The 16,380-nt window shown below is 42.7% G+C and overlaps 1 protein-coding gene across 6 annotated transcripts in view; it reads left to right on the top strand.

Annotated features, from left to right (window-relative positions):
* LOC126377718 (trithorax group protein osa) overlaps positions 1-16,380 on the top strand; it is a 73,900-nt gene that overhangs the window by 32,530 nt on the left and 24,990 nt on the right. For all 6 annotated transcript variants that reach the window (XM_050025499.1, XM_050025498.1, XM_050025502.1 and 3 more), the window contains 3 exons: positions 1,121-1,693; positions 12,019-12,175; positions 13,716-13,847. In XM_050025499.1, coding sequence (XP_049881456.1) covers positions 1,121-1,693; positions 12,019-12,175; positions 13,716-13,847 — 862 coding nt within the window. The remainder of the gene's footprint in view (positions 1-1,120; positions 1,694-12,018; positions 12,176-13,715; positions 13,848-16,380) is intronic.

Genomic DNA, 16,380 nt, shown 5'->3' with positions numbered 1-16,380 from the left:
CCACCACCACATCGCTGCTTAAGACCATGCTGGATCGTGGTCAAACGCACTCAAATCTTTAAAAAAAAATGTCCAATGCAGTATCAATTGTCGCTTAATCAATGTCTGCGTGACTGGTGGTCGTGTGTTTGCTCTCATCGCAGCTATAGTGATCAAATCTCAAAACCGAGAATGAATAGATACTCTCATAACGTGTGATCGTAAAAATCATTAGTCACGGACGTAGACACGGCAATGAAACTAAGACATTTCGATGCTTTAGTGTACAGTCATGAGCAATATAATGTACCCACTTTAGGACTCTGTCGCACTAACATATTTGGCATTTAGTGAGACTTACAGTTCAATTTGTCAAAAAAGTTAATGTGACATGGTACCAAAGTGTATACATATTAATGCTCGTGACCGTACTGTGGTGGAATTGGCGACGGGATACCTACTAGTTGTCATACTTATCTATGTTAACTGTAAGAAAAAAAAAAAAAAACTTTGGTGAATCCTTTGAATGGAACTGAGAGTTCTAATTTTTTGCCAAATGTAACATCTGGTTTCAAAAAAAGAGTGTAATACAAAAAATAGATATAGTAACTAAAACGGAAAATAACAAATTTATTTGAACAAAAAAAACTGTTTTGATACTCGCGATAAAGAAATATCCATATAGGAGACGGTACGGAACTCAGCGAGTCCAACTCTCTCTTGACCGCTTTAGATTTATTGGTGGCAATTATGCCATCCATTTCACGCCAGCGCGGTCGTGCCGCGCATCGCAGCGGTCGCGACGTCGCCCGCCGCGGCCGCACGCTACGATTTGCGCCGTCCCACTGCGCATTAACACGCTCCGAACGAAATCACCAAATCCGTCATCCGAAATGGACGGTAATCAATTTGCACCAGTAACCAGATCAGGTGTTGTTACTTGTTACACAGTGAAAGTACATTGGTTTCGTATTATGCTCCGTGTTAACTCTGTTTTATGCTTGTATACCAGACGTATCGATCGATTCTACCTCTGAACAGGCTGGATGTTTTAAAGACCATTTTCTTTCCACATTCTTTTAAGAAATCTCCCGAAACTGGATTTCCTTGAGCTATTTAACGAGGCAATATGTGTTTGCAGGGAGGAGGGCCCGGAGAAGCCGAAGGGCGGCGAGAGCCAGGACGACGGCTACGAGACGAGCAACAGCGGCGAGGCGAGGCGGGCCGAGGCGGCGCCGCAGCCCGAGCCCGCTCCCCAACCGGACGAGCCCCCCGCTCCTCCCCCACCGCCTCTACTACCCCCACAACATGAATACCACGAGCCAATCATGCGGCATTACCCCTCCCCGTCACAGTACCGCCAGTTCGAGCCTCAGCCCGAACCAGAATACCAACACTTCCCTTTCCCCAAATACTCCAACGACCCGTACTCGTTCAAGCGCGAGCCTGATGCACCGTACGATATGAGCCATCACCCGCATCACCAGCCACAGCAACACCAGTATCCCAAACGCGATGAAGACATGTACAACGGCATCAAGCGTGAATGCGAGGATCCGTACTCCTTCGTGGAGGAAGAGGCGATGTCAATGATGCTGGGAGCCCACAGTCACCACCAGCCGCCCCACGAGCACGCGCACCTGATGCACCAGCAGATGGTGCTCAACCAACCCAAGAAGAGGGGGCGCAAGAAGAAGATTAAAGACGAGAATGGGTGAGTTTTTGTTTCTATGCAGGTTGGGAGCAAATGCGTTTAGGTGATTATCTTCCAGGGCACGGGGGGTTGTGTCTTTATTCGTACTTTCTGGTTTATTATGGACCATGAGCTGATCATATCACCATATAGAACGGTAACTCTCCACCTTGCACCTATTCGAGCTGGACTTACCTAACCCTCTTTTGGGTCTTACTTCAGCCGAAATTGCCGTAAGCCGCTATGGAGTACAAGGGAGCGCGCGGGGATTATCTGTCTCAGTCGCATTTACGCGGTAACAATAAGGTTTTTGTACAGTGTCCGGGGTTGTGTCCATATGGCCCCAAATCCCCTGGTAGTTGCGGCTTCCGAGTACATCCCGCTTAGGGATAGTACTGAAAAGTATCGGCGCCTGAAGGACGTAATATACGATTCAGACGACTGCCAATCAGCACGCGACAACAAACACTGCAGAACCCCGATACCGACCCCAGCGTGGTCGACGATTTCCCTCATTCAGCACTCACGACCCACTAGGGTCGACGCCCTGAGCCGAGGTTCGTTCGTTAAGCGTGTCTGCAAGAATCTTTGTGGTGAATTTTAGTTCTGCCTACCCCTATCGCGCTCTCATCTCTAAGTTATGTCTGATTGACTTCTCTTACAAGTTACAAAGAGCAGACCAACCAGATCTAGCAGCTCAACTACTCGCAAGCTTCACGCGTGTTATTGTGATGCAGTCTTGGCGTCCAGCCAATCACTTACATTTTTCCATCCGAAGGTCAAGTTTGGTCTTACGTATCCTTCGAATGGGAATGGTCGATACTAATATTGCTAGGGAAAGAAAGTTTCCGTTTATGACAGACAAACGTAAACTAACTCACGCCCGTACTCCCGGTGGGATGGATAGAGAGAGCTACAAGTAATCAGAAGACAACTCCTTCTATCGTGTGGGTTGTGAGGTGGATTACCAACCCCATCAACCTTGGTGTCAAGATTACTATTGAGCCGCCAAACGCCTCTGACGTGGCTCATGTAACGACTACGTACTTACATCGTTAAGTAGTAACCGGGACCAACGGTTTAACGTGCCTTCCGAAGCGCGGATCGTCTTATTTTCGGATAATCAGGTGATCAGCCTGTAATGTCCTAACCAAACTAGGGATCACATAGTGATTTTTGAGGATATGTCTCCACCGGGATTCAAACCCGGGACCTCCGGATCGTGAGCCCAAAGTTCAACCACTGGACCACTGAGGCTGTTGGCCTACGTATCATCATCACCAACCCATTAATGTCCCCACTGCTGGGGCACGGGCCTTCCCTATGGATGGATAGGAAGATCGGGCCTTAAACCATCACGTGGGCCCAGTGCGGATTGATGGTTATAAATTGGCTGCTAATGCAGCCGGGACCAACGGCTTAACGTGCCTTCCGAAGCACGGAGGAGCTCGAGATGAAAACTTTTTTTTTGTGGTCACCCATCCTATGACCGGCCTTTGCGAAAATTGCTTAACTTCAACAATCGCAGACCGAGCGCGTTTACCGCTGCGCCACCGAGCTCCTCAGGTCTACGTATAATTAGGAGTATATATCACCGAGTCAATTCATCGCGCTATTCTGTCTCGCTGTGAGATAAACAAATGGCTTCCAAACACAAAATTCGTCCTTGCCCCAACCGGTCGGTAGTGCGCGCATGCGCGTAGCTCGTCATAATTATTCAGTTGTGTATAGTATACTAGTATGTATAGTGATGCGTGATGTTATCACTGGAACGACGCCACGATACACACCGACTTCACTTCCTGGTTAGGTTACATACATACATAAACTCACGACCGTATTCCCTAATGGGGTGGGCAGAGCCACAAGTAATCAAAGACAACTTGCAGCCACTGTTGAAACGATGTCGTAAGCTGGATATGATGAACCTTGGTTAGGTTACATACATAAACTCACGCCTGTTTCCCACCGGGGTGAGCAGACTATGAAATTCCATTTGCTTCAATCCATATACGTTTCGACTCTCTGCAGTTACGGAGATACCTCGCGCTTATCAAATTTGTTTTAAGTATAATCCGCGGAAAAGCCGATAGTGCCTACCTGGTGGAGCGTTTGGTGCGTGTGTTCGTGCCGGTGTGGCGGGGATATCCACCGCGCCGCGCGCCCCCGCTGCTGCTGCAGCCAGCTGCGCGTACGCGCGCGCATCAGAACACGCCGGTACCGCGTGCCTGTACTCTCCTCAACTCTGTTCTTGCGTCCGCACCACATTGCGACTTGTTTGGAAGTGCGATTGTATGTTTGTTGAGTGAATGTGTAAAAGTATTTGAACCTTTGATGCCTGTTAGTACTGTCCAATAATATATAATAATATAAATATTAATGTGTAGTAGTTTTAAGTTCTTGTGATATGAATATTGTTTGTAACGCAATGGATATATATCTGTAATGTTGCAAATGTAGTGTAATATTAAATAAATAAATAAATAAATAAATATACATAACGACCCCAGTGGTCCAGTGGCTGAAGGTAGGCCTCACGACCCGAGGTGTTTGTGATATGTCTTCACGGATTCGATCCCGGGGCCTCGAATCGTGAGGCCGACCTTCAACCACTAGACCACTGAGGTCGTTATGTATGTGGATTGAAGTAAATGGAATTTCGTTTGATTAGGACCTAACCTAAAGTTGTGAAGTGGATTACCAACCCCATCAACCCTGGTGTCAGGGTTACTTTTGAGAAATTTGAGAAGTTTGTTTTTTCTTTTATGTATTATGATTTTTCGAGAAAATAAAATGTTTTAAGAGGTATAAAATAAGCCTCCATGGTCCAGTGGTTGAGCGCTGTGCTCTCGATCTGGAGGTCCCGGGTTCGAATCCCGGTGGGAATAAATTACAAAAATCACTTTGTGATTCCTAGTTTGGCTAGGTGTATGGGACATACCTAATAGTCTACCATTTATGGTCAGTCACATCTGTAGCGCGAGCAAGCCAACGCGTCTCAATGTTTGGATCTTGTAATTTAATTTAATATCCTAAGTAATACAGTTCATTCAATTGTTTGTGTGGGGTTTTATTAAAATTACCAGCGCTCCCTACACTAGGACATTACAGGCTGATCACCTGATTGTCCAAAAAGTAAGATGATCCGTGCTTCGGAAGGCACGTTAAGCCGTTGGTCCCGGTTACTACTTACTGATGTAAGTATGTAGTCGTTACATGAGCCATGTCAGGGGCCTTTGGCGGCTCAATAGTAACCCTGACACCAGGGTTGATGAGGTTGGTAATTCACTTCACAACCCACACGATAGAAGAAGAAGCGATTGTAATTTTTAAAATACTTTTCCAATAACTGCCAAGTAGCCAATTCCATTTGCTGTGATCCTGACACACTTCTCTTGCTTCCTCCACGTTCGTTGATCGTTCCAAACACGCACTCGTCGCTTCTGGCTTGTGGCTGTCGATTTTTACCCACGACGGAACGGAGCAGGTATATGCGTTTAGGGTGAGAGATGTGTATGTGTGCCTTTGTGCAAAGTAATGTTACTACTTATCTTCTAAACTAATGATTCGATTTTGATGCGGTTTTCAATAACGGGTTTGTGTTTGATGAGTTCATGTTATTAGACAGGTGTCATGTCCGTAACTCACTAGGGGGCGCCACAATATTAGTGTTTAGAATCAATATTATTCGAAACGCCTCTTCAATTTGTAATAGCAATTTATTTGCTATTTTATTCTTTTTCGATGAGATTTTTACCGTCGTGGGTTTTTTACAAAATTTTTAATTTTGCTTAATTTTTGATAGTAGAGCTACTTTGCACGGGCGTGCTTGGAACCCCGTGTGACATGTGAAGGCCATGGTTTACTTGACTCGAGTCACCTTCGATATACCTCGCCTCATGGCGCGGAGAAATTAGATAAGCATATTAGTACAATAGCGATTAATACAATACTCTTTGGTGCACTTAAAAAAAACATTACAAACAAACAATCTTCTATCGTGTGGGTTGTGACGTGGATTACCAACTTCCAGGTAGTACAACAGGCGACCTTAGTAGTAATATCTTCCAGGCAACCTTTTTGTTGGATCGTAAATAATAACGCGGGTTTTAGGCACTTTATATCCAGTTTATTATTAGAGAAAAGATCACAATAACAAGTAGCAACAGTGGACGACACCGGTAATGGTTGACAACTGATTACGTTCCAAAAAAAAATTCAAAAAATATTTATTTTTCAAAATTGGCTTACAAAGTTAGCGCTTTTTGAACGCCAAAAAAAATTAAACTACATATTATGTAACTAGCTGTAAAACTACTACCACATCGGAATCTGTAACGCTGAGGGAAAGACGTGGCCAGAAAACCTCCCAGCACAGGGCCCTTAGTCCTACTGTTTCATGTTTTCCAATAGTCGTACACGCATGGCAAGTACATCTCATGATGCTTCGCTATTCCCAACATTTTTATAGAAAATGAATTTAGTAAAATCATAGCGGGAGGCAGTGCAAAATAACAGTTAAATAATATAAGTATACCTATGTAACCTATATTAAAAACAATATATAGAAGACAATAAAGAACAGTTTTAAGACAGTAATTAAACAGGAACTTTGTAAAAAAAAGGTTATTAGGTAATTAATAATCATTATTATTTAGAAGATATGAATGAATGGGATTGGATTGGGATGTCTTGGGAAACTGATATTAGGCAGCCAAATTACTAAATTGTATAATATTTTATGGTTTTTTTTTTAAAGAACGTCTACGGCCTGGGTCGAGGTTTTTCATGCAGCTTCTTTTCCCCGGCTATACAATATGTGAGAAGCTGCAGTAGTTTTAGGCGGATGAGACGTTCGTTATGTAAAAATTGACGTGTAACTATGTACCGAATTAAGGTATTTTTGAATTTGAATTAAACACATAATAACACGATGGTTTGAACGTGTTCACACGTAATATATTGAGCTCACAAACTCAACCAGAAGTGTGTTACTGAAGCAATTCTTATCAGCGGACGTCACAACAATACCCGTACAAGGACAGACGGACTTACCAACGCACTTGTACACTGTTAGTTCAATGTTTGTACATAAGGCCATCGGTTGAAATAAATAATTCATTCTATTTGTTACTACAATCTTTTTTTTTTTTTTACGTGACTTATTGTAGATTTGCCGCAGATGGCATTAACTACTTGGCCGGACAAATGGGGAGCGCTGAAGGCTCTCACCCGGTACAACGTTTAAGACAACAGGCCTGAGGGTGCCCAGTTGGGCGCGAACCTCGGCTCAGGGCGTCGTCTGAAAGGAAAAATATTTGAAAGAATTAATCGACCCTAGTGGGTCGATAGCGATAAGCGCTGAATGAGGGAAATCGTCGACCGCGCCGGCGGGGTCGGTATCGGGGACCTGAAGTGTTTGGTGTCGCGAGCTGATTGGCTGCCTCTATGGCTAGAGTAATCGGGTCGTCGGGATCGTATGTTACTACAATCGTTCGTAACTCTATTACATGCTGGAACCACCTTTTAAGCTCAATAGCCTGTGACGAAAAAGTAAGATAATTCCGTGTTTCGGAAGGCACGTTAAGCCGTTGGTCCCGGTTACTATTTACTGATGTAAGTACGTAGTCGTTACATGAGTCATATGAGGGGCCTTTGGCGGCTCAATAGTAACCCTGACACCAGGGTTGATGGGGTTGGTAATCCACCTCACAACCCACACGATAGAAGAAGAGAATTGAGCTATGAGTAGTCAGAGGTACATCCATCACAAGATGAACTGAGTACCCACACCTCACCGGGCTTTCTGTTGGACCAACGTGAGCCGTGTGCCATAGGTGGTGAGCCGTATCGCCGTCTATATTGTTGATAACTATTAGATTATATAACATTCTTTAAATCCGTGATAGCTCTTTTGACAGAACGCGTGACTTACATCTTATAATCATGAGTTCAAATCCCGGCTCGGGCTGTAAACCACTGAATTCGACTTTATGAGCTTGAAATCATGTTTGGATCATAGGTAATTGATATCACATGATTTCCCAGAGTTGTGCCCGGTTAATGGCAGTACGGTCGCCCCCCTATTACGCGGGACTTTAACATAGTTGGTGATGAGTGGATGTATATACTATACAGCTCTGCCTACCCCTTCGGGACACAGGCGTGATTACGATCAGAAGTAGCTGTAGATTGACTTGTTGTTCACTTCTATCCCTGCCCACCTCATTAGGGATGCGTGATTTACATACCTATGTATTGTATGTTACAAAACTAAGTCAATCCTTCACAAGAATGCCCGGTAACCCGTGAAATTCCTCTGGCGGCGGTGTGCGGTGCGTGCGCGCAAGTGGGTCGCCGGTCGGGCCGCTAATTCGGGCGCGGGGTCGACGCCCGCGACGACACATGGGACTCACGTGCGCCCGCGCAGCCTTCCAGGGTGCCGTGCTTCATTCTAAAGTTCCAAAGTCGACATATTTACCATTAATGCTGTTCATAATACCTTCCCGAGCATCTTTTACTTTCGCTTTTTGGACACGTTTTCGTACGCGCCTGTGCCATAGATGGTCATCATAGTTCGCCCATATAGATCCTACGTCATGTTAGAAAGGATACTTTTAATATACATAACGATAAGCAGTTGAACGCAACCGAACCGAAAGAAAATATTTTTGATGTGAATTATTATAGATTTGGCGCAGATGATATTAGTTACTTGGCCAGACAAATGGGGATCGCTAAGGGATCATGGTATAAAATTTGTGACAACAGGCCTTAGGGCACCTCAAGGTTGGGCGCGAACTTCTACTCAGGGGTCGTCTGAGAACGGTTCTTCTTCTATGCAAGTCGATGGCGATCGAAACTAAATTTTTGCTGACCAATAATTGGCCACGCTTACGGCATTGTCAGTGGCTTCGTACAGGTCTTTAATAGTGCAGGTGTTAGGGCACTTAGGACAGCACAAAAGGTAAGCCATAGTTTGTGGTGATACTCCACACTCGCAACGAACGGTTGAAAATGAGATTTACATAAATAACCATTTTACATAAACAAACAAAAAAACCGAAGACGAATAGTTTCTCATAATTACGGTTTCTAAGTAGAAATATAATAAATACGCTGTAAGCACGCGAGGCATAACCGACAATACAATATTATAAAAATAAATATATAGTACAACATTATAATTATATACTAAATTGTTAGCTGAGAGAGTCACAAACCTCGCCTTGTGCTAAATTATGATTTAATACCGATTTTATCTATAATGTTTACTGGGGAAACGTAGTATAACTCCCCATGTAATGGTGGGCGAGCCTATTGCCATTAGCCGGGCACAAACTCAAGAAACCACGTGATATCAATTATCTATGAGCCAAACATCGGCCTCCGTTGTCCAGTGCTTGAGCGTTGTGCTCACGATCCGGAGGGCCCGGGTTCGAATCCCGGTGGGGACAAATCACAAAAATCACTTTGTGATCCCTAGTTTGGTTAGGACATTACAGGCTGATCACCTGATTGTCCAAAAAGTAAGATGATCCGTGCTTCGGAAGGCACGTTAAGCCGTTGGTCCCGGTTACTACTTACTGATGTAAGTACGTAGTCGTCACATGAGTCATGTCAGGGGCCTATGGTGGCTCAATAATAACCCTGACACCAGGGTTGATGGGGTCGGTAATCCACCTCACAACCCACACGATAGAAGAACAAAAAAGTCGAATTCAGTGGTTTAGAGCCCAAGCCGGGATTCGAACTGGGGACATTGCGATGTAAGTCACGCGTTCTCCCAACAAAGCTATCACGGATTTTAAAGAATGTTAAATAATCTGAGGCATCATCTCCCTAGCATTATCACAGGGTCCGCTTTCCTAACCTGAAGATTTGACAGGTCCTGTTTTTTACAGAAGCGACTGCCTGTCTGACCTTCCAACCCGCGAAGGGACAACCAGCCCCAAAGGTTAGGTCACATACCTCCGTAACGCATTTCTCGAGTATGAGGATTTCCTCACGATGTTTTCCTTCATCGCTGAGCCTATTATGTTGGTCTAACGAAAACGCAGTGAGGTGTGGGTGCTTAGTTCAACTTGAGATGGATGTATTTCTGACTACCCCAATTCAGATATAGTCGTGAGCGTCGTGTACTTATGAATTGGAAAACAAATTCTAAAATCATTGGATTAGGCCCGTATTGGACAGTAACCTGTATTGGGCTGGATATCCCTTCGCGGGTTGGAAGGTCAGACAGGCAGTCGTTTCTGTAAAAAACCGGACCTGTCAAATCTTCAGGTTAGGTAAGCGGACCCTGTGAAAAACGGGCTAACGTTAGGGAGATGATTAGTATAGGCCCGTGATGGATTCAAATTCGAACATGCGTCTTCACATTGTGAGTCAAGCGTTCTACCAACTGGGCAACCACAGCTTCTAATAGAGTATATAGAAATGATCCAATAGAGTATATATGTGCAACGCTGGCCCGTATCGAGCGCGCGCGGCGGGTATTTTTGTACCGGAACAGGCACGCGAATATCACAATCAGATCAAGGTAGCCCGGGTCAACATATAGGACACTACTTGGACTCCTTGGACTTTCTGACTGGCCCGGTCTAACAGAGCATCATCCCGACCATAACGACCTCCGTGGTCCAGTGGTTGAGCGTTGGGCTCACGATCCGGAGGTCCTGCGTTGGGACAAAAATCGCTTTGTAATCCCTAGTTTGGTTAGGACGTTACAGTAAGATGATCCGTGTTTCGGAAGGCACGTTAAGCCATTGGTCCCGGTGATACGGCTAGGACTCTAAACCACTGAATAGGATGTTTGACTGGGTTAAGGATACATTATAAAATGCTAATATAGAAATAGAAGCCAGTCTAAAATGATCAAAAATCAATTTCATTTTACTTTTCGACTTATTTTAGAATTTAAAGAAATGATTTATTGGACAATTGAAAAACAAAATAAACAAATAAAAACCAAGCAACCGTAATACAGTGTGCATCGTTCCATAACTGCCCCGGACTATTATTAGTAAAAACTAGGGAGTACAACCCCGAAACAGAGATCGCAAATTCGAGATCCCGCGGGATTGGAAATGACAAGAAATTTTCGGGATCTCGTCTAATTCATAAAAAAATGTAAAGTTAGGATGTCTGAAAACGATGAAAACTACTTGCTTGTGATAGTAAGTAAGATTAATTAAAACAAAATATCTTTTGAAAGCAAACAAAAGCCTTTATTCTTCAATGTTACTAACTAAATAATAAAGTTTTCTTTGGAAATCAGCATAATCAGAACAAAAAGTATAACTCAAGGAGATTCGCCCAATCCCGTCAATCTCGAATGGGATCTCGTCATGTTATGCTTCGGGATTGATCCCGAAATCTTGCGAGATCGGGATTTCATTCCCTTCTTCCATCGTGTGGGTTGTGAGGTAGATTACCAACCCCATCAACCCTAGTGTCAGGAATATAGCCGCCGTAGAGCCAATGACATGACTCATGTAACGACTACGTACTTACATCAGTAAGTAATAACCGGGACCAACGGCTTAACGTGCCTTCTGAAGCACGAATCATCTTACTTTTTGGACAATTAGCTGATCAACCTGTAATGTCCTACCAAACTAGGGATCACAAAGTGATTTTTGTGATTTGTCCCCACCGGGATTCGAACCCGGGACCTCCGGATCGCGAGCACAACGCTCAACCACTGGACCACGGAGGCCGTTAATAAAACCTTAGCAAGTGCCTCCCCCAAGACATAGACACCACTAGGATTCTTCCAGTGTTATTGTTTATTGAATGCTAATGGTATACTGTACAGTCATGAGCAATATCATGTATCTACTTTAGAACCCTGTCGCACTATCATATTTGACATTTAATGAGACTTACGGTTTAATTTGTCAAAAAAGTTAATGTGACATGGTTTCAAAGTGTATACGGATTAAAAAAATATATATTTATTTTTCAAAATTGGCTTACAAAGTTAGCGCTTTTTGAACGTCAAAAAATTAAATTACATATTATGTAACTAGCTGTAAAACTACTACCACATCGGAATCTGTAACGCTGAGGGAAAGACGTGGCCAGAAAACCTCCCAGCACAGGGCCCTAGTCCTACTGTTTCATGTTTTCCTTTCTTTTCTTTTTTTTTAATCCAGTTTGTATTACATAATTTATAGACTTAAATACAATGGTATTCCAATTGCAGTCGGTGGAAGGAAAGTGAAAAATAAAGAGTTTATGTGACTTTATCACAGAAACAGTGTTTTATGAGCTCCCTGACAGAAGCAGGCCTGTCCACATACGCAGCAGCCATTTGTACTCGTGACCGTACGTTGTTCCAGGATGGAGATCAAGACGGAGACGGGCATGGACGGCGTGGTGGTGGCGCGGCCGATCAAGGAGCGGAAGAAGCACGACCGGTTCAACGGCATGAGCGAGGAGGAGGTGGCGCGGCGCACGCTGCCCGACCACCTCGCCGAGAACCTCGACATCATCATTGTGAGTATGATCGCAGAGAACATTTGTTTCATATCGTGTGTCAGCTCGCACTGGTCATTTTCCAGCTTTGGGAGTGTTCCCGGCAGTGAAAAGGCGCTAAACTTATCCGAAAAGAACTTTATTCCCTCCCGACTCGTGGTACAACTGCGATGTCCAACTGGTTGTACTACGGAGAAGTAAAGTTACCGATAGTTCAACTGGTTGTTCTATGGGGAAACATCTTTACCACTGGCTCAACTGGAGTGAGTTGTTCTTTCCTTGGTCCAACTAGTTGTACTACTGGGAAATTTAAATGTATCTATGGAACAACTACTGGAAAAAAAAATTCACCTTTATTGCACCAATCACTTGATAGTCATTTGTTTTGTAGACGTTCATTTGTTTTACACGATGATTATCTTATCCCCGTGGTTCAACCAGTTGGACATCGCAATTGTACCACGGGTCGGGAGGGACTTTATAACCTAACCTTTAGGCAGATACACATGTGTACACTTTGGTACCATGTCACATTAACTTTGACAAATTGAACTGTAAGTCTCACTTAATGTCAAATATGTTAGTGCGACAGTGTCCTAAAGTGGGTACATGGTATTGGTCATGACTGTACACGAAAGAACAATTAGAAAAGATAAGCAGTCAGTGTCCTTACTATTAAAGAGTTTTTACAACGGGGACATTCTTACTTTAGGAACATTCGTGGGCACAGCACAACACTGCCCTGAACACTTATTTATTTATTTATTTATTTATTTATAACTATGATTACAACTTCATACAAACAACCTCGTTTTACACAGACACTACACATTGACGTTATCGTACACGCGCAATGTGTGTGTGACGTCTGACGCCCGTACGATTGAAGACTTAAGTAAGACTGAGGGGGGTGAGGTAAACCTAGTCGGAGCTACATTAAACCAATTATAGGTGCACACAACATTTGCAGTGTAAGACAACGTAATCGTTTAGGTAGATAACTAAATTATACAAATATATATATATAAACAGCCTATATACGTCCCACTGCTGGGCACCGGCCTCCCCTCAATCAACCGGAGGGGGTATGGAGCATACTCCACCACGCTGCTCCACTGCGGGTTGGTGGAGGTGTTTTTACGGCTAATAGCCGGGACCAACGGCTTAACGTGCCCTCCGAAGCACGGAATCATCTTACTTTTTCCGACAATCAGGTGATTCAAGCCTGAAAAGTCCTTACCAAACAAAGGACAGTCTCACAAAGTGATTTCGACAATGTCCCCATCGGGAATCGAACTCGGACCTCCAGATCGTGAGCCTAACGCTCTAACCACTAGACCACGGAGGCTGTTACAAATAAATACAATTATACAGATATTTAAAAAAGTAAAATATTTATATTATGCTGGAGTACATAAATATTTCTCGGGAATGTGAGTTTCCTCACGATGTTTTCCTTCACCGCTGAGCACGTGATAAACGTTTAAGGTCCAAACATGAATTCTGTCAACTTATGCTACCTCAGCTGTCTACGCCATCTATACCTGGTAATCGCTTCCAGATCGGCATCAACCCGGGGCTGTTCGCGGCGTACAAGGGGCACCACTACGCCGGCCCCGGGAACCACTTCTGGAAGTGTCTCTACTTGTCCGGACTGACGCGCGAACAGATGAGCGCAGACGAGGACTACAAGGTATGTACAGTTATCATGTATATATATACGAAGTATATATACAACGTTCGAAAACTGCTCCGCATCAGGGAGACACCCTACGGCCTGGCAAAACTATAGCACCTAGAACTTTTTTGATTTCACGAAAACAAGATGGCCGCCATACAAAGCTTCGAACGTATATATATACAGGGTGTTAGTGACATCGTAACGAATACTGAGGGGGATGATTCAGACCATGATTCTGAGTTAAAATCAAGTGGAATTTTCCGTCGAAAAATTCATATTTTTTTTTATTATTTTTTTAATTATTTTCAACTCTATACTTCTGCGATCGAAACTTCCACTTGATATCAACTCAGAATCATGGCCTGAATCATCACTCAAAGTTTTCGTTACGATGTCACTAACACCCTGTATAAAACACGTCAATTATATTTATATTTTAAGTTTTGATTTTAATAATTTTTAACTTTATTTCATTATTTTTTATTTTTTTTTTCATTATAATAACTTTTAATTTTAAAGGGACATAATTATATCTTACAATATGGGTACCTACCTGAAATAAATGCATTTTTTTTTAATTACTTTTTTTATATAAGTATTTATGAAACACGTCAATTTTAGGCAGAGATTTAAAAGCCCCTCCCAAAATTTTATATTGGCCAATAATCCGACATAATTCAATTAACAACACATGTTAAACAGGTTGAATAGCAGCGGGATGCCTATTTTATTTGCCCGGGTTATTCAGTAATTTTTTTTTGCGTTCATTCATTTTAAAATGAACAGTTGTCAACCATCGGTCCCTTTCCTTTTCGGTGGATAAGAAAATGATGTGTATAACTCAAAATAAAATTAAAAGGTGTCAGCAGGAATCGGGACCATTGGGTGAATAAAAAAAAAATAAATCTTTTTGAAGGTTGTTGTTACTAGCGCTTGTATGGTAACAACTACTCTATCTACCCGCTTTAGGGTTACACACGTGAGTTTACAGTTAGTAGTCTTCATGACAACGAAAGTCCTTTCTCTTTGGACCCTGCAACGAAGACAGCGCGTAGCATTAAGTAATCGAATTAATATTTTATGATTTAACATTCGTAATCAGTCATTAAATGAACTATTAAAATTGATTATAACACCGTTGAATCGAATTTCACTCGGTAATTGCGAGATGTAATGAAAGTGTAAAATAATTTTCTTTGGCTTTATTACATTTGACTATGATTGACATTATGACTGGTGTACGTTCACGAGCATTAATATGTATACACTTTGATACCATGTCACATTAATTTTTTTGACAAATTGAACTGTAAGTCTCACTAAATGTCAAATATTTTAGTGCGACAGAGTCCTAAAGTGGGTACATTATATTGCTCATGACTGTATACTCACTCCCCTCCATATTAGTTAATACATGCTATGACTTTTAAAAATATAAGTGTAGAATTTGAGTGCCGAGGACTTGCTAATAAAACCCGAAAATCACTTTTAAGACTGTTTTGGCCAAACAGGGTAGGCAGAGCAGACAAAAAATGTAGGAGCGTGCGGCGATCGCGAATCGTGCCAGTGTCGGTGCTCGACTGAAGACATTTTTTTGTCCCGCGCCCGCGCTTCTTCACTCCCCGCACACTCCTTCACAAATAGTTTATAACTAACTACCTACAAAATGATTAAAAACATACAAACATGAAACGCGTCGCTAACAATAAGTTTAAAAACTAATACCCGACTGCGGAAAAATCGCAACTGAAACAAGAACCCGTGAAAATCTACCCTTAGGAAAAATGTTTTCTCATCAGTTGATGTCTTCTAGAGGGCGCCACATTGAACTTACCGTGACGTCACAGAGCCTATAACCACCGGGCAATCAAGACGCTTCTAGTGACACCTCATTTGTTAAATTCTGATAAGTGGTTTAGAAGTTAAGAGATAACAAACGTGCATACACACATACATACCAGTGTTCCATCCTTTTTGGGGCTAGACACTTTTAAAATCATGGTATAAGAAGACCAGGTATGCTCAAAAGTGACAGCTAACATTTCAAGGTTAGCCCAGCTGACGTCATCCCGCCCTGCGTTGCCATTTCGTAAAAAATAAATTACCCACGACCAATGTTTTTTATATTTACTTTGCAAGGAAATTTTGAGTAAAAGATTTACTTACAGTTTTAATGATTTTTATATATGTGACAAGTAATAGTAATTAAATACATTAGTAATTCACTTAATCAATAATAAATGTACGTCCTTGGAATGTTGGAGATACCCATTTAATGGTAACACTTACGTCATCAATGGGCTAACATTACACTAACCATAACCGTTGGGCTCGCGATCTGGATGTCCAGGTTCGATTCCCGACGGGGACATTGTCATAATCACTTTGTGAGACTCCTTTGTTTGGTAAGGGCTTCTGAATCATCTGATTGTCCGTAAATATAAGATGATTCAGTGCTTTGGAGGGTACGTTAAGCCTTTGGTCCCGGCTTAGCCGTAAAACACCTCCACCAACCCGCAGTGCAACTCTCCGGTTGATTGAGGGG

This window comes from Pectinophora gossypiella, chromosome 24, assembly GCF_024362695.1.
Source record: "Pectinophora gossypiella chromosome 24, ilPecGoss1.1, whole genome shotgun sequence".
Taxonomy (NCBI): domain Eukaryota; kingdom Metazoa; phylum Arthropoda; class Insecta; order Lepidoptera; family Gelechiidae; genus Pectinophora; species Pectinophora gossypiella.
The sequence above is the reverse complement of the archived record's forward strand: the minus strand, read 5'-3'. Positions and strand labels throughout refer to the sequence as shown.